Source organism: Melopsittacus undulatus, chromosome 3 (genome assembly GCF_012275295.1).
Source record: "Melopsittacus undulatus isolate bMelUnd1 chromosome 3, bMelUnd1.mat.Z, whole genome shotgun sequence".
NCBI lineage: Eukaryota > Metazoa > Chordata > Aves > Psittaciformes > Psittaculidae > Melopsittacus > Melopsittacus undulatus.
The window spans coordinates 72,813,661-72,837,896 of record NC_047529.1 but is presented as its reverse complement, the minus strand read 5'-3'; the positions used below and the strand labels follow the sequence as shown (position 1 = coordinate 72,837,896).

The 24,236-nt window shown below is 39.1% G+C and overlaps 1 protein-coding gene across 1 annotated transcript in view; it reads left to right on the top strand.

Moving 5' to 3' along the window:
• The window catches only part of MAP3K5 (mitogen-activated protein kinase kinase kinase 5), a 102,805-nt gene that overhangs the window by 16,506 nt on the left and 62,063 nt on the right, over window positions 1-24,236 (top strand). Inside the window, exons 2-3 of the mRNA XM_031054051.2 lie at window positions 13,924-14,063; window positions 16,783-16,806. Of these exons, the coding sequence (XP_030909911.2) occupies window positions 13,924-14,063; window positions 16,783-16,806 (164 nt within the window). The remainder of the gene's footprint in view (window positions 1-13,923; window positions 14,064-16,782; window positions 16,807-24,236) is intronic.

Below are 24,236 nucleotides of genomic sequence, written 5' to 3'. Positions count from 1 at the left end.
ATAATCTCACATCTTATTTTTTGTGAAGTATATACTTTTATGAAGTGTTATGCAGCTCAGGGGAACTTTCAGATTAAGTTTAATCAGGTCTGAGGAGTTCACTCTGCACATTCCCTGTGACTGAAGTAAATTGATTTGTGTGGCTGAGTGCTGCAGCTGATATATAGGATTCAGATTTTTCCCTGCTAAATTGCAAGGAGGGCTGCATACAAAACTTCCGCTTATGACCTATGGATTAGTAAGGTCCTACCAAACCCCGTGAAAATTGTTCCTGCCTCCTTTTATGCCTTAAGACTAGTGTTAAGTGGAAAAAGCAACTTAACTGTAATTCTGTATCTTGCTTTTGTTGCTGAAAGAAAGGGGTGGTTTCTCCTTTTTTTTTCTATTAAAAGGGAAAGCTGGAGATGGATAAAGTATATGAGCAATGGGAGAGGAGACATATATCTTTCTGGTTTTAAGGGTTTCTTTGAAATGGGACATAAAAAGGCTTTTTAAGGTGCAGAGGAGTAGGAAAAATTAGAAATTATCTTTTGAATTTAAACAGTGCATATTTAGGACACTGTACATAGACAATAAATCAAAATAAAATCATGTGCTAGAGACAGGGAATTTACTGTAGTGCCTGTAACGAAAGAACATGCTTTCCCACCTGAAAACCTGTGAGCAATGAAGGAATTGTTAACCTAGTGTTTATATGGTTTGAGAGGTATTGGTAAGCTTGGTCACTAGACCAATTTTAAAAGCAAATGAATGGACAGATAAATAAAAGGACTACATGCTGCTGTGCATGCTTATTTTCTAATCTGTTAGGATGCATAACAAATGTTAGAGCTGTATGAATAAATTTGTGAAAATCCCATGGCAGTAAATAAGTAACTAAAAATATCAGGAACTACTAAGAAAGCAGCAGAGGAAAACTAGAAAAGTCACTTGGAGTATAAACCTGTGATGTGTCATAGTTTTCCAATTGCATGCATCTCTACTTATTTCAAACATTGAATTTGTAACTTGGTAGAAGATAAAGACAAGGGGGGAAAAAAAGTATTATCAGAAGAATGCATAGAGTTGTTTCCATGCAGATGGAGGCTGAATAGATACAGTCTCTTCAGAAAGAAAACAAAAGGAAAAGTGACATAATTTAAAATCAGGAATGGGAAGGAAAGAATGATTAAGAAACAATTACTCATTTTTAATTTCTGCCTTTAGCTCTTATCTGCAAGCAACTTCAGACGAAGCTAAAGGAAGCACTTTCCCATACAAGGACATATTTAAATAGTCTTCAAAAGGACTAAAATTCATGAGGGATGGGTTTGCTGAGAGCTGTTATGCGTGGTGGACGCATGAAATGACTTAGAAACTCTTTAGGATGTTGAATTTCCAGAAGCTTTGAGGATTACAGGGAAGCTCTGTAGTTGCTCTGTTTCTTTTCCATGATAACTGCTGTTGGCAGTGTTAGAGATGATACTGGAATAGATGGACTTCTTGATCTGAGTTAATGTCCTGGTTTATCTTTAAATGTTCAAGAGCAAACTGCAAAAGTAGGAGTGAGCAATTTAAATTCCCGAGTCCTAGATCAAGCCTTAAGTTTAAGCAACACAGCATATTGCCTGCTTAATAGTTATGATCAGGTACTTTAGATGATACTTGTCATATCAGTTTATTAACAGAATATGAATTGTTATGATTAGTTTGCAGCAGGGCTACTAAGAATGTACTCCTTTCTGGATCAAGTCTACTGAATAAATATATGTGTGCTCTTTAAGAGATAGTGATGTTTTCTGTCATAAAACATGGCACCTGAGACTCCTAGGCATTTAGTTTTCTTAATATCTTTCTGTTCCTGGAAAAACATTGGACATAGTAGTGAAAATGCTACAATGTAGAGATTTTAGTGGGGGGTATTGTGAGAACTAGGTACAATAGAAGTATTTTGTACTTTTGGTTGTGTTGAGACTTTGGGGCTAAAATTCTCAAATACTGTACTATTTATTACAGCTATTTTCTTAGGACAGAAATATTTTTCTTGACTGAGTACATTTAACAAATGTGTTTGCTTGCATCTCTTAGAATACTTCTGCTTCCAAATTTTCAGAAGCCTGGGAAGATCCCCATTTTGCACAGGCATTCCAGCTGCTGTTCATCGTGTTCTTGAAATACTATGTATTTTTCAGTCTGTGCTCACTGCTCATGAGTCTTTAATGTTTATGTTTAAACCATTTTTTGGTATAATTGGACTGAGAAATTTTAACTCACATGACTTCAGAATAATGTATGAAGTAGTATATCTTCAGATTAGAATCACTTCTTGAGTTTTTTTCAAGAGCTTAATGGGCATGTTTGTGGTCTTCTTCAGAAGGGTTTACACTCTCTACTTCAGTCTGCCTTAGACTTCTAGTTTGGCTTCGTGCAGATCACATTTCTACTAGAACCTGTGTAAAAATGAGCAAGCTTCTTAACAAGAAATTGAAAGGAGTAACTAAAAAGGGAAAAAGCATTCAGACAGTGTGAAGACATCTTAAGGAAAATTGCTCCCAAAAATGCATGCTATTTTGAGAAGAAATTTTAAAGTAACCCACGGAAGGTGGCATTGCCAAGAGGATGAAGGAATGGGATGATGCCCTTTGAAAGAAGAAATTTTGTCTAGAAGAGAAAACAAGTAAAAAAAAAAAAAACAACAAAACCAACAAAGACCAAAACCCCAAAGAACAATAACAACAACAAAACCACATAAAATATGGCAAAATAAATGTAAGCCTTAGTAAGACAGTTTCCAAAAGTGTTTGGGCAATACTTGCTGAAGACAGACTACCAAAAAAAGTATTCTCAAATGCTCCACCAGCAGGGAGCAAAGTGGGGACCCTATGCAATCAATATGGAAAAGGAGGACTTGAGAAAGATGCAGCTTTCCTATTATAAACTTAAGAAAGCGGTAAGGCTGAGGACCTGCTTCAGATTTAAATGGACAAGAAAAAAGGTTTTTAAATAAGCTGATAAAATGAAATCTAATAGCTCATAGGAACTATGGGGTGATGACTCAAAAGTTCTCAAGGAGCTCTGACTGAAACAAGCTGAGCTGTTAATTATGGTTTGTGACTTCCGACGACTTAGTTGTTGTTGGCAGTAGAGGAAATACCAGTAGGAAAAATAGACTGAAAATGTAATGAATACATTGCATAGACACATGGATAAAGTCTGGCAGTAGGGAAGAGTTGTTATGGTTTTTATTGTGGAAGAAAATCACATTTTTTTGTGAGCCTATACTTAAGGGTGATCCATTCAAGAAAGTGTATTGGGAAGTCAAAAAGTTTTTGGCAGGACAACTTATCAGAGGCTCTTTAAGAGACAAAATGACTGGATGTGACATGTTAGCTCCCTTCAGATGAATGGGTTCTTAAAGGAATGGAACAGAAGATCAATTTTGCAGTGAAGCAAGGCTGTCAATAGAGAATGTGCTGGTGAAAGGATTGCTCTATGAGCAATGAACAGCATGATGGCAATGTTTGTGATGTGCAGGCCAGTCAAAACTATAAACAATAGGCTGTAGAGGATTGCAGGTGGTCTTTTGGTACCAGGCAAATAGGCAGGTAAAGAACAGCTGAAGTTCAGTGATAGTGTATGCAAGGTAGCACACACGAGGAAAAGCAGCTCTAATCATTCAACCAATATAAGTGCTAAATTAGTTGATATTCAGCTTTCTAGGTAGTTCAAGAGTTTTCTGACAATGTCGCTATTGCTGACTGAGAAAGGTCAGTCTTTATTTGGCCTATTCTCACAATCTCTGCAATATTGATAGCTGGCCTCTGACAGAGAGGAGATACTGAGCTAAACAGAGCTTTGATCTGATCCCTCTAGCTACTGTGATGAAACATAGGCTTGGTTTTTGAAACTTAGAGGTGGATCTACTTAGACATTCTTGTCAAAGTGAGCTGCTTGAACAAGCCAATGTATAAACATGTTATAAATTAAGATAGTCAGATTTCATTAGAATAAAAACCAGAATACTTCTTAGGTGAAGAAAATTTCAGGTCACTAAGGCAGAAATAAACAGAATGGAATAAACTTTTGGTCACTTTTCCTCTTGCCCATCTTGTCCTTGAGATGGATTGTTGTTTTCTGCCTTGGTTTTAATGAACTCTGTGCCTTTTGGAGCTGTAGGAAACTCTTTGCAGTTTCTTTAGATTATAAGAAACGTTTCCATCACCTCTGAGACCTGGCTGTTTACTTTTCATAGGACTCTTCTTTCTTCTCTGAGCTCATCTGTTGGCACACCTGTGGTCTCACATGTACTTTCTTCTTGAGTAGTCTCAGTAAATTCTCCAGAGAATGAATAATCACTCCTTCATCTCATGTCTTAAAGGCACATAACTTGAAAACATAAACCAAAATAATCATGCAGATACCATCACATCTCTTATTTGTTTGGGTTTTTTTTGCCTGCTTAAGTCCTTTTGCAGGCCAGAGGAGTGCTTTGGTCTTCCATGAGGGTGGGGGGGGGAAGCAGTCGTGTAGTTCCTCTGGACAAAATTGCTACAGTTTGCCTTGTTTTCTTGACTCTCTCTGCTACTGTGTTTGTAAATTGTTTAAGAACACATTAATATTTGGTACAGGTCCTAATACTTACTAGCCCTGTAATATGCTCAAGTCTTCAGCCTCATTAGTTACCTCTTTGAGCACTGAGGTTTTTTTCTGATGCAAAGTTTAGAGTTCGGATGATGTATAGTGTTTGGTGTTCTTGGCACGAGGGAGCCTCTTTCATTGGGATTGATAGAGATACAGTGAGCCTGAACATATTGAGGTTATTTTTAAATAAATGGTTCTTCGTTTGCTTGTCATCTTTTATTCTTGTCTAATTCTGAGTTCCTCCCACATGCATCAAGCTGAGAGTGGGATTCTTTCAATTGTTGGGGGTTGGTATCATGTGATAACACCACAGTCCTTTATCTTCGGCCAAAAGAGAGTGGATTTTTTGAATCTCAAGCTTTCTTTTTTTTTAGTTTATTTTTAATTTTTATTTCCTTCAGCAGAAATCCTTTCCATATTGTTACAGTTGTCTTCAGATCATTGATTTGCAGGATTTTCCCCTAGTAAAGCCATGCTGGCTGTCACCAAGCACCTTGTTGTTTTTCATGTGCCCTAGCATGCCTTCCAAGAGAATCTGCTCCCAGATTTTGCCAGGCACAGAGGTGAGACTGACTGGCCTGTAATTCCCCGGGTCATCCATTTTCCCCTTCTTGAAAATGGGGGTTATATTTCCCTTTTTCCAGTTGTTGGGAACTTCACCTGTCTGCCATGATTTTTCAAATATGATGGCCAGTGGCTTTGCAACTTCATTCGCCAGCTCCTTCAGGACCTGCGAATGGATTTGGTGGCCTTCTGTGACGGGGCTACAAAAGTGATGGACAGGGGTGGAGCAGTTGACGTCATCTACCTGGACTTGTGCAAAGCATTCGACACTGTCCCACATGACATCCTTGTCTCTAAATTGGAGTGTCATCAATTTGATAGGTGGACCACTCGGTGGATAAAGAACTGGCTGGATGGTCGCACTCAAAGAGTTGTGGTCAACGGTTCAGTGTCTGGCTGGAGACCAGTAACAAGTGGTGTCCCTCAGGGATCGGTGTTGGGACCGGTCTTGTTTAATATCTTTGTCGGTGACATGGACAATGGAATTGAGTGCCCCCTCAGCAAGTCTGCTGATGGCACCAAGCTGTGTGGTCCAGTTGATACACTGGAGGGAAGGAATGCCATCCTGAGGGACCTTGACACGCTTGTGAGGCGGGCTGATGCCAACCTCATGAAGTTTAACCATGCCAAGTGCAAGGTCCTATACCTGGGTCAGAGCAATCCCAGGCACAGCTACAGGTTGGGCAAAAAGGAAATTCATGGTAGTCCTGTGGAGAAGGACTTGGGGGTGTTGGTCAATGAGAAAATGAACATGAGCCAGCTGCAGTGTGCACTCACAGCCCAGAAAGCCAACCATATCCTGGGCTGCATCAAGAGGAGCATGACCAGCAGGTCAAAGGAGGAGATCCTGTCCCTCTACTCTGCTCTTGTGAGACCTCACTTGGAGTATTGTGTTCAGTTCTGGTGTCCTCAATGTAAAAAGGACATGGAACTATTGGAAGAAGTCCAGAGGAAGGCCACGAGGATGATCAGGGGACTGGAGCACCTCCCATATGAAGACAGGCTGAGAAAGTTGGAGCTGTTCAGCCTGGAGTTCAGATTGGATGAAGCCTTGGGTGATATGGTTTAGTGTGAGGTGTCCCTGCCCATGGCAGGGGGTTGGAACTAGATGATCTTGAGGTCCTTTCCAATCCTAACTATTCTATGATTCTATGATTCTATGATATAGTCGTTTAAATTTCACCATGCAGTTTGATGTGTTAGTTCCTACATGCTTCCCTCTGTCTGTCATCTACATTTTTCCCTTCTTCTCATTCCTTTTCTAACACCTGTATGAACTTCCTTCGTGTTATCAGTTAGTTGCCAGTTTATGCTGCTTTGTTTCAGTTAAGTACCCTCTTTGTTCCCATCAGCCTTGGATTACAGCAGCAAGAGGTTCTTTTCCCTTCACAGCCTTGAAGTATATTGCAATCAACAAGGCCAGGGCTTCACTTAGAGGCTCTCAGTCTAGGATACTGTTGTAAAAAAAAAACAAACCAAAACCCAAGTAATTGTTTGTGGGTTTTTTTTCCCTCTCCTCCTTGCCTGAATGGTTCTGCTTGGTGAAGTCTTGCACTTACTTTTATGGGAATGATCTGAGCCAATTAGCCACAAAAGTTGGCAGAAACTGATTCACACAGGTTTTTCTAAGCAGCAGATCAATGTATGGTGGGAGGGAATGGAAGTTTTGCAATGCTCCTCTGTAACAGCAGAGCAAATGCCACTGATCAGATAAAAGTTTGGGGTGGTGCTCCAGAACATCATGATTTGTGGGTTATGAACTTTCTTGTGATTTTTGGTTTAAAAACCAAAAGAGGCAGCTTGCATTTGCTACTATGCCACAGTGTCATCCTTCAGCTTAAGTAGTTCTTTCTTACCTTATCTATCAGCAGAAATAAGCAACTATCAATGTTTTTAAAAGAGGTAAGGTTTCTTTTTAAATTATTAACCAATTTATTTTTATTAAGCAAATTCCCAGAGATCTAAATTGAATCATGTACAAAGTCTCAGTATGGGTGTATATGCTTGATTTGTATCTGTAATGAGGGTTGTGTTTTTTCTGTATTGTGCTTCAAAGAACTCTTCCTTCTATGGTGGTCATACATCTGGGGTTCCTGAACAAGTGGATGTTGCATCATTGCCTATGGGGGATAAAATTTCTTTATTCACTGGAACAACAGCTGCCTCGAGCAGAAGTAGGAAGGTATTCAATTGAATCCCTGCAGATATTGTGAGGTCTGGTGCCTTCTTTGTATAGGACCTAATGATCATGGGGGTGGAAAGCGAGATGTTCTAACTGATCCAGGAGGCAGGTGATCCTGCAAACTCACCCCACCCCTCCAAGCCTACAGATAGACTTGTTCAGTTGTCTCATTGGGTATGAACCATGCTAGGTCAGATACAAGCATGTGGGGGAGGATCAGGACCACCCTTAACAGTAACTGTTAGCTGTTTGAAGAGTTTATCTGAAGTGGTATCATACCTGTGAATCAAGGTGCAGAACTTCATTTTGAAATTCAAGAGCAGTTCAGCTCAGTTTAGCTATTCAGGGAGCAGTGAGTGTAGTACCAGCTTGAGGGCATTATGGTACTGTTGTATTTAAAGCTAGCATGTTGATTTTTCCTGAGCCATAGTGCTTTACTCTGGGTAAGAACTAGCACGTATCTCTTGTCTTAGTGCCCTTGACTATTCTTTGCACATCAGTTGGAGTTTCTACGAACACTGTGCTTTTCCTCTGGTATATGGCATACTTAACTTGCCTGAACAGTCATTAGCAGCTTTTCCTCCCCTGTATCCAAGCCTCAGGCACTTTTTAAAAGTTCTTTTTCTGGCTAGCCTCTCCCAACAGACTGGCTCAGCTGGACGGCTTTCCTGGGAGGTCAGCCATTCCATTGTGTGTAGGTGTTCTGACCCTAGTGGCTCCTATCAATTGTTTCCGGTCTTGAAGATGTACAGGACTCTCTTGACAGGAAATGTCTGATTCCAGTGGCGCTGACAAGTCAGTGACATTGTGGTTTGCATGGTTGAACCAGAAATACCAAGCTGTACTGATGTGATGCTGGGATTTCCAAAGCAGGAAGAGGAAGATATGCATGCCAAGCATATAGAGAATCATGAAGAAGTTGGTAAGGATGTTGTTTGCTCATTTCTGAAAGCTTGCCCAATAGTAAATGTCATCATGGCTAGCCAAAACCATTCTGATGCTCAATGGAGAGCTGTTACAGCAGTGTGGAAAACTCTTACAGTGCAGACTTGCGTTGAAAGAAGTTTTGTTGCAAGCCTTTTTTTTCCCTGTATCTCCCTCAGAAAAGTGTCTTTTAACTCTCAAGTGGAAAAGAACCCGAAATATTGGTCTGTCTCAGAAGTCGCAGTTTTCAGCTTTCCTTTTGCCTTTGTGAACTGTGGGAAGATACATGTAAGGGAATGACCATGTGTTTAATGCCAGTTCATCAGAAGATAATAGCAAACATAAACATTCATTTTTTTCTATAGCTGTTCTGTTTGTATTCGTTATTTTTCCTGGCAGCACTGTAGTAAGCAGGTAGTATCAAAAAGTATGGTGGATGATTATGATATTTCAGAACGTTTTTTAAAATATTCTTCTCTGCCCTGTTATATTTTAAACAATGAGTAAGAGATGAACTTTGACTGCTGCATTTCATTTATTGCTTTCTTGGTGACTAAAGATATTGCTAATAGCCAAGAGCAAAGGGCTTTATACCCATTAATGAACATTTACTCTTCTTGACCATGTTATCATGTACAGTCTTGAATTTTTACTCTTAAGAAAGGTTAATTAGTAGAGATTTTAGAGATTTTATATGTGAAGTTCTCAGTCTTTGCAAAAATAACTTTGAAAGAGATAAGTGGATATATACTACAGGTAAGAGCTGTCAGTAACACAGCTACCATACATGCCAAGCTTCAGAGATGTGTCCTTTTCCCATGCTCTCAGACAAGAAGAATCAAGGCAACTGCCTTCAGTTCCGTCATGTGAACATGGTTTCCCAAGGTTAAAACCCCAATTCCCAGTCTAACAGACAATTCTATTACCTTATGTGTGCGATGATGTGTTTCCAGATAGTGTTGGTATAGATGTTAGCCTAATAATAGTGTGTGACTGCTCTGTGATTGTTGCTGTGTCTGCAGCTCTGTGTGTGGTTAACCAGCTAACGTGTAGGTAGGCAGCTTCGTTATAGGTGGCTTGGCTGCTCTCAGCAGGCAGGTAGAGCTCAGGTAGTTTAGGAAATGGACATCAAGAGCTTATTGAACTGCTTGCTGCTGTGTTTACGCTGCTTCTACTACCTAGACCAGAGCTATGCTCTGGTTTCATGCTTATGATACGCTTCAGTCACGTCCATGTAGACATGCCAGTTGTTTAAGGAGATAGAAGAGAAGGTTATAGCCAGACTTACTTTTTTCTTCGTAAGGTAGCAAGGCACAATAATTTGCTGTAAGATTTATTATAAGGCTTTTTAGCAATAATGTGCAATGATGACCTGCAAAGGTAAAGACCATACTGTCTCTGTTTTCTTTAAATACTATCAGTGATCTGTAATGATGTTCACTTTTACAAGGTAAAGTGAAATTTCATTTTGTGCCTAAGGCCAATGGGATATAACTTACTCTTTCTTGCAACCCGTGGGGCTGCAAGAAAAGCAGTTCTGCCGCTTTCCTCTCTCTTGTTCACTGTTTTGCAGTGTGGTTCCATACCCATCCTGCTTGTTAGTCTGCTGGAGCCTGAGCAGGCTTTTCTTGCTACAGCATAACAATGTGCAAGAGCATTTGGAGTGAATTGCCAATCCCTGGACTTCAGAGTGCTTTATCCTGGGGACTTTGGTACTGATAGGGCTGTATTCTGGTTCCTGTGCTTGGTCAATTATTACTTTCCTTGAAATTGGAACTGCAAATACTTTCATAAGTGGGTTTTATTCTATAATTGCAGAAATAATTCTTCCATTTTTATTGAAATAGCATTTTGCCATTTGTGAAATTGTATTTTCCAGTGAATGGAAAGCATATTTTTCATTGCACCAGGCTGTTAGACTAATTTAATCTGGGGGAAATGGGAGTGGGAGCCTGATAAATGGGATTCTGACAGTTTGTTTACTGATGACTGAACAGTTCTTTTGGACTTAGCTAAATCATGGCTCTTCTAAACTAGTGAGAGTCATCAGTCTTGCTCAGCTTTGCTAAACTTCTAACAATACTTTATGTAACTGAATATTTAGTTGTTTTATTGTGCACTTGATACTATGTTTCAAGTGCTTTATAGGAATTATTACTACTACCCTTTTTCTTTCTTCTTTTTTATTTTTGTCCTGGGTTCAGCTTTGAACATGTGAAGCTGTGTTTTGACTTTCGGCCTGGGAATGGTGCTGATAGCACCTATGTTTGTAGTTAACTGTTCAAATGTTTACTCTGATCAAGGACTTTCTAAGTCTCATGCTCTGCCAGGGAGGAGAAGAGGCCGGGAGGAAGCAGAGACAGGACACAGGACACCTGACCCAGGCTAGCCAAAGTATTCCATACCACAGCACATCATGCCCAGGATGTAATGGAGAGTTACCTGGAAGGGCTAGTGCTCTGGGGGGTTGGAGGAGGTACCAGTCAGTGCTCAGTCGGGCAGGGTGGGGTGAGGTATCGGTCGGCGGGTGGTGAGGTGTTGTATTCTCTTCACTTGTTACTTCCTTTATCATTATTATTATTATTATTGGTGGTAACAGTAGTGATTTGTGTTTTACCTTAGTTATTAAACTGTTCTTATCTCAACCCGTGGGGGCTACATTCTTTTGATTCTCCTTCCTAACTCTCTGGGAGTTGGGGGAGAAAGGGGAGGAGTGAGTGCATGAGACTGTGGTTGGGTTTTAAACCATGACAATTTTTTATTGTTTTTTTAAATGAGCTTCCATTTGCTGCTTTGTATTTGACTTCTGACTAGTGCACCGTACACTGATCCCTCCTTTGGTAAGAGGACTTTCTCTCTTGATCTTGTGAAAGAAGGTAGTTAGAAATGGGTCTGTCAGAAATGCCAGAAATGGGTTTTAGGTATAAGGCTTTTAATTGGATAGAGACCTGGCCCCAAAAGTGTGCATACTTTTTGTGGCTTGTTGAAATTGCAGGTAAGATTTGGATTGCTCCCTTTGGAAACTGATACCAGCCCAGAGGGCTAACCTGGACTTCAGAAATCTGATCTTTGTCATGAATGACAACTTCATCTTAAAATATGTAATTGCTAGAGTGAGGATGAAGACTTAACAGAAATTGGACCTATTGTTGTGAAGGTACTGCTTTATTAAATGAGATTATTCAGAAGACCTGGATTTCACAGAAGTCTTAACATGTAAAGAAAAAGAGACCCTCTATAGTTACATAAGAAATACAAGTATCACAACAGAGGTTATACCTGGATCTTAGAGTAATTTTTCTTACAAATCTTTCCTCATTTTTGTGGTCCTTTTCTCCTCTGTTTAACTAACTCAAGGCTTTTGTTTGTGGGGTTTTGGTTTTGTTTTTTTTGTTGGTGGTTTTTTTTTTTTTGTATTCCTGTGATGGGGATAGGACAGGACCCAAGAACATTTCTTGGTGTGTCATGGAGTCAGATTGTGTTGAATGTATGTACACATACACACACACACACATATATATATGCACACATGTAATGATTTTCTTAGCTATTCTTTCCTTCATGATCCTGGAAATTTGCCACATAGGATTTTTCAAATTTTTTCTGTATTCTGAATTTGATCAGGGTCTATATTGCTTTATTTTTCCTTTTAAAGTAATATTTATCTTTTAATCTGTTTTGCAGCTCTAGTGAGAATATGTTAGCTTGGAAGATTTGAGAATTAAGTCATGGCAAGTTGCGCAAATTTTCCTCCTGCTCAGTGTAATAGAAATGTACCATAGCATTACAATTGCTTAAGATTAGACTTTTACATGAGTATGAGTAGCTAAAAATAGAGCTTGTATTATGGCAACTTCCTAAAGAAAATAAACATAGAATCCCTAATCTCACCCAAACAAAACATGGTAGCAATATTGTCCTTCTTGTTTGGCTTTTGTGCTCTGTTTCCTGGAATTAACTCAGCGGATGTATGGTCTAAGCAATTCACAGCAATTTTTACATCAATAAAGGTATTTGATGGAATCCACACTGCAAATATTTGTGTGAAATTGGACAGGGGAAAGTTCTTAGAACACAAATTATGAAATGATAGATAATACACCTTTATTATTAGGCTTTCTGGGGAGAAGGAAAATTCCTTTTTTTTAATACCGTATTGCTCTCCTCTCTTTTAATCTTGTTTCTTGAAGAGCACATTTTGTGTGTTCAGCCCCCTGTGTGTGTCTATGCCTGTCTTCAGCTTTTTAATAATTTCTAGGCCTGTAAGCCAGTTAGAATAAAATATTACTGAAGAATAGGTGTCTCAAAGATGCTACTTTTCAACAAGTTGAAGGGACACATTTTCTGCCTTTCCAGTTGGGAGCATGGTCACAAAGCTTATCTTTTGTTGAATATCATCATTACAGTTTTGATGAGCAAGGTGAAGAGTTGTGGATAGAGGTAGAATCTCTTATTAGATCAGTTAGAGTAGAGAAACTTGAGGGCACATAATTTTTTTGCCTGAAGAGCTTGTCTTGCTATCTCCTTTTTCTGTTATAAAAGCATCTGCAGGAAGGGGAAGATAGGGAGAGATGCTGTAAACCAGGCTGCTTTGCTTTGTTCTGCTCTTAACAGAAGTATATTTCTCTGATTTTTTTTTTTTTTTTCTGAGAGAAATGAAAAAACCCTGAATTAGGTGAAAAGTCAGAAGGATGTTTGCTGGAGAGGTGGAGATGAGTCAGTTGTCTTGTTCCCACAAGACGTGCAGTGGAAATATGCTGCTTGTTGCAATAGAAGCCTTAACTATTTCTGCTGTTGTAATTGCCTCTTGTTTTACATTAGTATGAATCAGGACAAGTGAAATACATGTTTTAAGAGAAATTCCTCGTTCTGTAAACATTTGTGCATGTGTTGAATTTTATTCATGCAGTTAAAAGTTATTATGAACACAACTCTCTCCACAACGAAGTTCTTATGTATGACTTTATATATTCACTCCCTCGTTTCTTTTGCTGTATCTTGTCCTTTTCTCTCTCTCTCTCTCTCTAGTCTTTATATATGAATCAAAATAGATCTGTATGGTAATTTATATCGGAACCTTACCTTTGCCTTTTTTCCAACATCCTAATACAGAATCTATACAGCATGTTTCCAGTGATGTACGTATACTGCATGATGTTTTTTTTAGTACAACTTGCACAGAAGGTGAAAAAAAAAACACATGAGATATAATTTTTTTCCTTCTTTCTTTTTTTTTTTCCTCTTCCCTCCCTCCTTCCTCCAGGTTCATCAATCGTCATGTGTAGGTTAACCAAATAGATTTTGTTGTTCGAGGCACCAAATGAACATTTTGCCTTTTCACGATTAGTGATGCTTTATACCTTTTTACCTGAAAAAATAAAGATCTCATTTAAAGAAAAGAAAGGGGGAGGGAGGAAGGAAGAAAGAAAAGAGGGAAAAATTAAACCAGATCCTGCTGACTATTCAAAATTCAGTCATAACAGTTGAAGTGAGAAATCCCTCTAGAACTCTTATTTCCTATTTAAAGTTGGGACTTCTTATCAAAGCTAATTGTGTGAAGAAACATGGTCAAGAAGTATCTGACTGTCAGAAGTGTGTGGCACTGAAAATGCATCTTTCATTTCTTTCCGCAGATATTGCTGTTGTAGAGATGAGTGATGCCTTCCGTCAGCCTTCCTTGTTCTACCACCTGGGAGTCAGGGAGAGCTTCAGCATGGCTAACAACATTATCCTCTACTGTGATACAAATGCAGAGTCTCTGCAGTCACTGAAGGTATCTCTGAATGAAAAGATAGAGGGGTGTGTGGAGGCAAGTCACAAGTGGGGTCCAGCTCTTGAAATAGGTACTTTGTTACTATAGGAAATACAGATGCCATTTGGGGTTCACAAAAGAATAGCAAAAATACTCTGAGGCCTAGAAAACATGTCTACAGTGAAATGCTGAAAAACTTAGTTTATATTTCTCAAAAGAAAGATTTAGATGACTTTATTGCAGACAGTTAAATACCTAGGTGTTAAATGGCTCTTTACAGAAACAGAAGTTTGACAAATTTGAGATGAGAAATCAAATACATCGTTTTGTCAGTCATATGAATTAGTGGTGTTTGGGGTAGATTGTTACAATTCTCAATAAATTCTCAGTGAGGTGAGAATGGTAGTGTGTAGGATAGCAGCAAAATAATCCTTAAATTTTAGCTCCTGTGTAAAGTAGCAGTGCCAAATCAGATAGGGCCCCAGATGCTCTCTGGTATGTCCTGCTGAGTTACAGCTGTCTACATCAAGTACCTGCGGGATTGCTGTGCTAGAGATTACCATCAGGATAGCAGAGTTAGTAAAAACAAAATTTGTGCCTGGTTCTCAGGGCTGCAGTTCACAGTATAGTAGGTTGGTTTAAAGCAAGATGGTGGTTAAAGATTATCTATGGGGCTGTGAACTGTCGCCAGTCAAGGAGTTGATACTTGCTTCCTCCTGCAACTCTACTAAAGATGGAGTAACTTCCATGGGGAAGGGGAGGGCAGACAACTTGGATGGCAATCTTCTCAATTACTTCCCCTCCCTCAGATTTATTGGCTCTGATCAGGAGGTGTTTTATGCTATTACATTTCCATTCTAGGCATTGCTGAAAAGAAGCTTTTTAAGTAAGTGGCTTGGTGAGTCGGACTGCAATCTGGGCACTGCCACCTCTCATGAAGAGTTTGCTTCCAGTGCTTCTGGCTAGTGCAGGCTGTTTGGGTTTGATTCTTTCCCATTATTTGCAGCTTGACCCTCTATTAGGAGGGACATGCCTTGAGTAACTCAGTTTCTTCCCCCTGCTCTTCCCTCCAGATTTGTTCAGCCAACTGGACTGGCTGTAATCCAATTATTTCCTTTCTTTTTACAACACAAAGAGTATACAGATAAAAGCCCTAAAAATAAAACTGCCAGAGACAAAAGTTGAGTTCAATTATGGAAGTACAGTGATCTACAGTATAAGCAGAGCAGAATTTCATTGTACAGGGCAAGGAGCCAAATACCCAGCTCCCACTGAAGATCTCCTGGAGTAAGGCACCAGGTTTCCTTAGGCACTTGGGACAACTTTTTACTAGTTTAAGATCTAGACTTTGCATATGGATCACATGCAGGGTTCCCACAGACACCAGCGGAAACCCAGTTCTGTGCTGGGAGACTTCATGTCCCAATTGCCACCAGCACAGTGCCCACTGAAAGACTCCCTTCAGTTTCCTTTAGCTTTGAGCTGGGCTGATGTTTCTCCTTTTGAGAGTATGCAGGAAAGTAATCAGAGAGCAAGACCCTTTCTGTATTATTTAATAATTGCCTTAATAAAAGTAGTTATGGTCATGCCAGGTCATCTTCTGAGGCAATGTTTTTCCTTTATTGATTACAGCTAGCAGATAGAGTAGAAGCAATGCAGGAGTGTGTGTGCATATAAGGTGAAAAACTGAAAATGATCGTGAAAATGTAGGATATACAAAACTGCAGTATATGATTTACCTGGGATACAAAGCAATGTAGGTAAACTCTTGCTGGTAGAATTTTCTTCTATATGAGCATTCAGCTCGAGCTGGACAGGGCTTTGAGCAAGCTGATCTAATGAAAGATGTCCCTTCCTGTGCCAGGAGGATTGACTTAGATATTTATGTCCCATGCTTTGAAAGCTAGCAGTAGTCGTATGTAAAACGTGCCCCCTCAATGGGTGAAGAACAGTTTTATGCAAATGGGAAGCACAAGGCCCCTTGGTTTGACACTGTGTTTGATTTTAGTGCTGTGGTGTAGGTGAAGCTAATCAGTGGTCCCAGTGGCAGAGGTGTAGTGTAGCTGTCTGATAAATCTGGCAGAGTTATCAGTTGCTGGGATCAGAATAAGTTGACAAGTCTTTCTGAAAGCAAGGTCACTGACTGCAAGTGGTTCACACTTGGGCTGTACTGCCCAGATTAGTGTGAAAGACTCTTTCGATCTATGTGTGGTGTGACTTCTTGTCCTCTGAAACTTTGCACTTTAAATGTGAAGATACATTCTTTGCATCAGACCTATTAGAGCATGAACACGAATTTCAACCGGTTTGAGGATATTTTAGAACCTCACAGAAATACTGCTCTTACAATTCTTCACAGTTTCTTTTGCTGGCAGCAAAATGTTACTTACTATATTTAACTTTTCAGATAGGAGTAGATGTGTATTAATAGTCAACTTTTGGACAGCATCCTTCTAGGAAAATTTATACAGGGAGGGATATGTAGTTATGCACATAGCACGTATGCTCCTGTGTATATATAAATGTATGTATGTAGTTGGTTCCACAGTTATTTTGTTTCTCCTAAGACAATACTTGATTTATATTGATTTGACAGGCTTAGGAAGCACCTAACAACCAGCCTTTTCCTGTCAAGTGTCTGTAAACAGTAATGTTAGCAAGTCATACTGATCACAGTATCTTTCCTAGTGGTTGTTCAGTTTATCAACATTTTTTTTTCCTTTTTTTGTTTTTATTCTAGGAAATTATTTGCCAGAAGAATAATGTAAGTATGATTTCTAGAAACTTTTGTTCCATTTGATGTTTTCTATCTTCTGTTTTCTGTTTGAATCATTTAATACTTTTCTACTGTATTTTAGAGTTAGATGCAGAATTCTGGAAATCCTAGCAGCAGATCTGTGTATATCACTCTGTTGCTAGGTACCAGGCTCACTTCTTACCTTGCCTCCATCTGTCAGTGGTATTTTCCTTGCTGCTTTTACTTGTCTGTCATATTTTTTCACACACATTTACATCTGTCATTTTGATTTTATTTTTTTTTCTGTTGCCTTCAGTGTTCTTCACTGTTTTTAAAAAATACTCCATTGAAAATGAGAGTTATTTGGAAACTGATGCTTGTTTTAGAAACCCATGGCTACAGCTATGAAAATACATACATTTATAAAGAGAGAATGTGTGTGTATATTTATTTCTAGAAGTTGAGTCCTGGAGCCTGTTAGTCCTAGTGCAGTGCAGATCCCAGTAGTCTGTCTGTGACTGCCAGTCATTAAACTGTAGGTTTCTGCACCTTGGCATCCCCTTGGTTTTTGAGGTTGACCTTGCAAATCCCCCTTCCTTTTTCACTCCAAGTTCAAGGGAGGCAGACCTATGACTGAGAACACTGCTTTCTCAATGCAGCTCTTTCTGGAGCAGCAGGGCCAGTCGTACCAGAATATACATCTGTCATGTTGAGTTGTTCTTGGCTTCATTGTGGGACTTACTGGTAGCCATATACACCAAGATATAATTTTATTGTGGTTAGTTGTGTGCTGATATCCTGAGGTGCTATGTGTATGCTGTACAATTCCATATATTTGAATAAACCTTTTGAAGAGGCATATGAAGTATTTAATTTTAGAAATTTCTCAGGGTTTGTTTTTTGGTTTTTTTTCCACAGTGTTAAAACTGCCATGAAAACTACAGCATTTGTGTTTTACTTTTGTATTAACAGTGAATTCATGGATTAAGTGCTGACTTCTGCCAGTATGAAATATGATTTTTTGAAAAGGATATAGTTATTTGCTGTAGCTGATAGAGTTTCTAAAGATGGCTTCAAAACCAATGCAAGCTTTGGCCATAATGCTGAATTTTAAGTTACATATTACCTTTTTATTTTCTTTTTTTTTTAAAAAGAGGGTTCCGTATAGGATTTCTGTATAACTCTTAACCACAAAGTGCTTTTCAGAGACACAGAACACTGTGCATGATGTGCTAGACCAAAAATCTCTTGTGTTTGTCTAACGAAAGTGAGGTAAATGATCAGTTAGGCCTTTACACAAAGTGAAAGAGAACAGTAAGGCCTTTCTTGTAAATGAATGTATTGCATTTTGTATTCTTGTTCTGGTGGCCTGGGATCTAGGGAAAATTATGTGTGACTAATATAATGTCTCCGGAGGGTAGGGGAAGAGCTCTCTTAGCAAGAAAACAGCAGGAGATGACCAGGACAGTAGAATAAAGAGATGTTGTCTGTTGTCCTGTTTTTAAATGACAGTCCCTGAAGCTTAAGGAGAGGTATGATAACTTGGCCTTCATCTGTTTGAGAAAGGATTGTTGTTTTCCATTAAATTTGTCTAGGTGGCTGTGAAACTGTCATTTATCACTTCTAGAAATGTTTCAGTGTATGCCACAAAAAGAATGTGTTCCTTGAGAGCCTTAGATGTTTTCAAGCACACCCACATAACATCTTTTCATGAGGAAGTGTTTTCCTGGGGATTAGAACAGGGAAGTCAGTAAAACTGGCTTAGCAACTCTGCAACTGTTTGGGGTTTTTTTGTTCTCCTTTTTCCTCATTTTTTGTAATGATGTCAACCAGATTACCTGGAAATAGATTTTTCACAATGTTGGTGCATGTCTAGCTATCAAGTATAATGATATAATTCCTGCTTCATGAAAGTCATGTTTCTTCATGAACTGCAAGATGCTTGGATAATGGGTGCGACAAAGGTGCTGTTATTGAGAGGATGTGGCTGTGATGCCCGCCCTTACCAAAAATAGTCATACAAATGGTCATGTGAGGCTGCAAATATGAAAAAATGAAGTTCACATATGTATAAACCGGGGGTTTAGTCCTGCTGTTCTAGAGCATGTTTTTTTAATATCACACAGACATCAGCCGTAACAGGACAATGGTATCCCTGGCACCAGGGAATTAAAAAGGCTGCAAAACAAGTGCGTGTGTGTGTGTACCTATATTTATATCTGTCTAACTGAAATGCCTTGTGTTTGCTTTTCCTGAACCGTGTATCCCTAAAACTAGTGGGGAGAAAAAAATCCATTACCAACTGTTTTTGTTCTTTGTTCCAACTGGATTTTTGTACTTCCTAATAATAGTCAATACAATGTTGCATGGCTAGGATAAGCTGCCTGGAGCCTGTCAGGGCAGAGCAGTGCAAGATAACATAGGCTTATTTCCTGTTGTATGTGGTTTTATAGCTGTTTAGTTGGACCTTTTCCAAATGTTGCAGTAATACCAAAACCATACATTTTTAGAGGCAGCATACTTTGACGGGAGGCAGTTACTTTGATATTTGAAATCTTGTTTAGTTTTTGCTGTTATCTGATTTTTGAGGTCAACCAAGCAGCAGAGGCATTCTAGAAATTACTAGTAAAGAGTTTCAGTCACAAGGAGATGTTGATATAGAGGTTACAGTTCATGGCTGTACTTTGCTTGATTTAGCACAAAAGGTTTTACTTCATCCTGATCTCTCCCAGTTTGAATCTTACCAACACTAGAAAAAAGCTGCAGGTCAGATTCCAAATTACCATTTATTCAATTTAAAAAAAAAATTCCCTCCTTGCTGAATCTGAGGAAGTTTAATGTGCATGTGTTATACATGTGCTTTGCAACCAATTGCAGTAACGACTGCACATAGTGGGCACCCTTCAGTTCAGGCTGCTTGCTCGCACCAGGCTGGAGTAATGGGTAGCCCTGGGAGCTTCCTGGGGTGTGAGATGGTAGTGCAGCTGCTGGCCCCATCAGAAGGGTGATGGGGAGGCGATAGGAACAGTTCTGCTTCACACCTGACTTGCAGGCATTACTGATTAAGCAGCAGGGTTAATGTTTTATGGCTAGAGACTCTTATTGGTGTTTCCTTTTCTGACACTTGGAGGGATCAGAGATCATAACTTTTACTGGTTTTCCACAGCCCATCCTAACTGCCTTCTGTTTAAGGTGTAGCTTGGGAGACAGTTTGGTGTTGTGCTCCCTCATCAGGAACGGGAGAATGAGTGACCCTGGATGAGGCATGCCAGAGGCATCTGCAAGATTGGAGCCTCCAGATAGATACTGCTAGAAGACTGTAGATCCCATAGAGTATGTTTAGCTACTAGTCTCTTTCACTGTGGAAACAGGGTGAATTATTATAATACTCATCATCCAGCTGACAAATGATTTGGGAGCAGTTTGATATTTGGTATCCAAGTATGTAAAAATGTTATGTAGTAACCTTCAGTGAACACTAAATACCACAGTTGTCGTTATTTATGATACAGCACTATGTCTTGCTCATTCTTTAATTATTTTTTTATTTTAATTCTTTAATACATTTGGCAGATGTTGTCCTTGGACAAAGTTAGAACTTTTTTCCTATGCGAATATGATGAAAGGACCATATATAGTATATGCTGATTTTTAACAAGTTATTAGGACGTGGCATGGCTGCAGTAAATGTTAATTGCTGGGCATATAAAGAAAGAATAAATTTCCGAAGAAAATGGGAAGTATTTAAGAGCAGACCAGTCTCTGTGCTTCAGTTCATTTGAGGTGTGTTTAGTTATGTTCCTTTTCAAATCAGTAGCAAGACTGTCATTCATGTGAGTGGGATTTGAAGTAAACCCAAACTGAGTCTGTATTCATTAACACATCAGCACATGTCGATTTACTGTGTGTTGGGGGTTAAGGGAATGGATTTAATAACTTGATTTAGGATTTTGCCCCCTGCTACATGTAACAGCATGTGCAGTCAGAGATTTACCTTTAAGAGAAATCTCATCAGAAGAGTTGAAATAAGAGCAGATATGTTTCAAAAGAACTAGTAGGAGAAATGGAAAAAAAGGTGATTTTACTTAGAGGAGAGTCAGTGGGAAGAACAGTTCCTACTGTGAGAAATACTAGCTATTTTTTATTACTTCTACTGAATTCTATTTATTTAAAAAAAAAAAGAACAAACCAACGAACAAAACCAACATTGGATGCTCTCCTGATGCTTAGGCAAGTAGATGGGATTTGCTAGATTGTCTTATTCCTGCAAAAAGCATCATGGCTTGTTATGAGGTATTTTTTTTCATTGACACTTCTTGTCTTTGAAAACAGCTTTCTTCTGTTTGTGGATATTTGACTGTTCAGTGATTCCAACAGAGCAGTGTTAGTTAAGAGAATCCTTAGGAATTCCTCAGGGAATCAAGAGGACTACACACCATTGACTTCCTGGGATTTTGCAGATTTTTTTCCCTCCTTTTGAAGTGAAATTCAAGACCTGGGAATTAATTGGGCAGAACTCAAATGTTCATATGTATAGCACCATATCTTCTTAATCTGTACTACTTTCAGAGAAAAATGTTCTGTACTATGTCACATTTTTGTGGGGAGAGCATAGTGTTTATTGTGTTTATAAAACTGTATTATGTTTACCTTATTTGGGGTTGGAACTAGATGAACTTTAAGGTCTCTTCCAACCCAAACCATTCTGTGATTCTGTGTGATGGATGTTCTAAGAAGAGATGATCTCGAAACTGAAGTCAAAAAAGCCTACCCTTTTGACAAGTAACAGTTATGTATTAGAAGTGGATATTGAAAGAAGGGCTGGTTTATGTTCTCATTGTGATCATTAATATATAACTACATGCTATGCATTTTTATTATCTTAAATACAAATAGGTGCTATATTAGTTTCTTTTCAGAAGCTGAAAAAAGAGATCAAACAAGAAGGAAGTGCTTGACATTCCAGTGGCCAGTAGGTCTAGCTCAGAGCAGCATAGTCTTAAATTCTGTAGCTGTAGAGCTATTAAGACAATCTTATGGCTGTATTTAAACTGAAATTACACACCCTCTAGAATTGTTTGATTTTCCACTGTGAGGAAGGGACATTGAAAAAGTATAAACCAATAAACGCAAAAATGAATTACAGATGTCACTTTGCAGTAAGCATTTACACATGTGTAAATGGCTGGCTCCAGCCAGTACTACTGCCTTCTGATTAGTCTGACTGATTTGATGAAATGGGCTATCACACAGATAGTCTTTCAGAAGGTGACCTGATGTTGCCAGGCACTGACTGTTCTGGCCCAAAGCCTTCAAAGATATGTATGTTTATGTCTCCTAGATATAACTAGCTCAGCTGATGTGATTGCTTGGGCCAAGTTTATCTTATCTAATGTCCCGAGTTCTTGTGCATCAGGTTGAACCATAGTAACTATCTGTACTCACACTCATGGCAGTCCCAGCCCCCGAAGTTTGCAGCAATACCTTTCAGCTTACAACTTGTGTGACCTGCAATCACTTTGGAATGTTCATTAATGTAATTTGAGCTTTTGAACCTTAAATAATGAGGGATTTGTAAAGAAAGAGGGTTGGAAAATGAAACTTTCAGTAACCATTGTTGACTAGGGGGAGGAGGGTGTCTATTCCCACCCACTTTTGAAGCCTCTTTTTGCTATGCATGTTTTTTAAAGGGCTTTGACATAACTGAAAATACTGCAGTTGGATTTAATTAATCCTTCAAAAATTGCCCATTCTTGGCTCATTCTTCAGTGGCTTGATTGTGTTAATTTAATTGTACACAGAATGACAAGTCAGAGGAATGGATCAAAGGAAACCAACAATTTGTCTTGAGTACTCAACAAACTTAGAATAGGGTTAGGAAAGATTATCAGAGTTTATGACATCAGAGCTGGGATGGGGTGTTACAGGGCAGATTTCAATAGGATAAATAGAAGATCACAGAATCACAGAATCCCGAGGGTTGGAAGGGATCATCTAGTCCAACCCCCCTGCAAGAGCACGGTAACCTAGAGTACATCACACTGGAACTTGTCCAGGCAGGCCTTGAATATCTCCAATGTAGGAGACTCCACAACCTCCCTGGGCAACCTGTTCCAGTGCTCTGGAATATTTAAGATATTTAAGCTTCGAAGTGGAGTAATTGCCCTAAGTCAATATGTGAAGCAATATGTGAGCAGAAAGGAAGCGTGTGTTGGGAAGATCACCCGATTCTGACTGACAGAGGTTAGTGTAGTTATTTTGACAAAAAAAAGTGAGAAAGGAAGTAAAAGTGCCTGAGACAGAGGTTGCATAGCCTGGGAATGAGGAGAGAACCAATTCATGCACTCTGCTTTGGGGAAAAATATTTAGAGCTGTCTGATATTGGATTAGCTCCTCAGCTGCTGCTGCCCCCACAGCCTGGTCCTTTCAGGCTTCTATCCCCATTGTTGCTCAAATGCAGTCAGGGTTGGGGTCCTTATAGTTAGAATTTGAGATGGTGACAAAATATGTTTCTCCATAGTGGGAGACCATACTCGCATGCGAGAGCAGTTTTGCCGTCACTGTTATCTTTATTCCACCACCACCTTTAGTAAATAATATATAACTTTAGATTAATTTTTTTCTTTGTCACTGGAGCTACTACAAGTCTGCCTTTGTTAGATTTAGCTGTTAAATATCTCATGTACTCTTTAGCTAGGAAAGTGAAATTGAGATCAATATTTCTTAGCTATATTGCATGTGGGTTTTTCTTTTTTTTTTAAGCTTATTTTCTAAGGAAATGAAACTCAATAGCTTGTACTTTTTTTGGTTTTGGTTTGTTTTCTTTTCATCCTCCACCCTCTTTCTGTATCTGCCTGTTTGTCTGATGAATTTCAGTCAAAACCAAGAGATTTCAGAGATACAGAGCTCCCCGCATAACTGCTTAACAACCAGATTAATTCCCTGGCTTAGGAAAAGGCAGCTGCATCCTTACACAGTTTACAACCAAAGATCAAAGTGAGATTCTACCTTGAGACAATTCCTGAGGACCCTGGGTGCCCCCTGAATGACTGTAAATTGATTTTATTTTCTTCTCTTTTTTTCCCATGTAGTGTTTTTTCCTGGTTTTTACACTTAATTTCTTCCTTGTCCACTCTTTCCAGAAGGCTACTGGGTCTGTGTATCTCCTATAGCAGGCTATAAAACTAGCTTTATTTTCCCCTTGGGTAACAGGAAAAATGCATGTGAACTATTTTTGCTGGCTCTCTTGTTCCACTGAAATAAATACCTACTTCTATAAGAAGGTGAGCTCAGGATCAGTTTATAAGGGCCCTTACTCAGTAATGGACTCAGGCACTTGGCCTCTGCAGGAAGAGTAGTTTTCCTGCTTGTAGGATTAAATATGAAGACTCCAGTACTGTCTCTGTAGGTGGCCTGACAGTTATGCCAGGATAAACTTTGGGTTCTATGTATTTCAA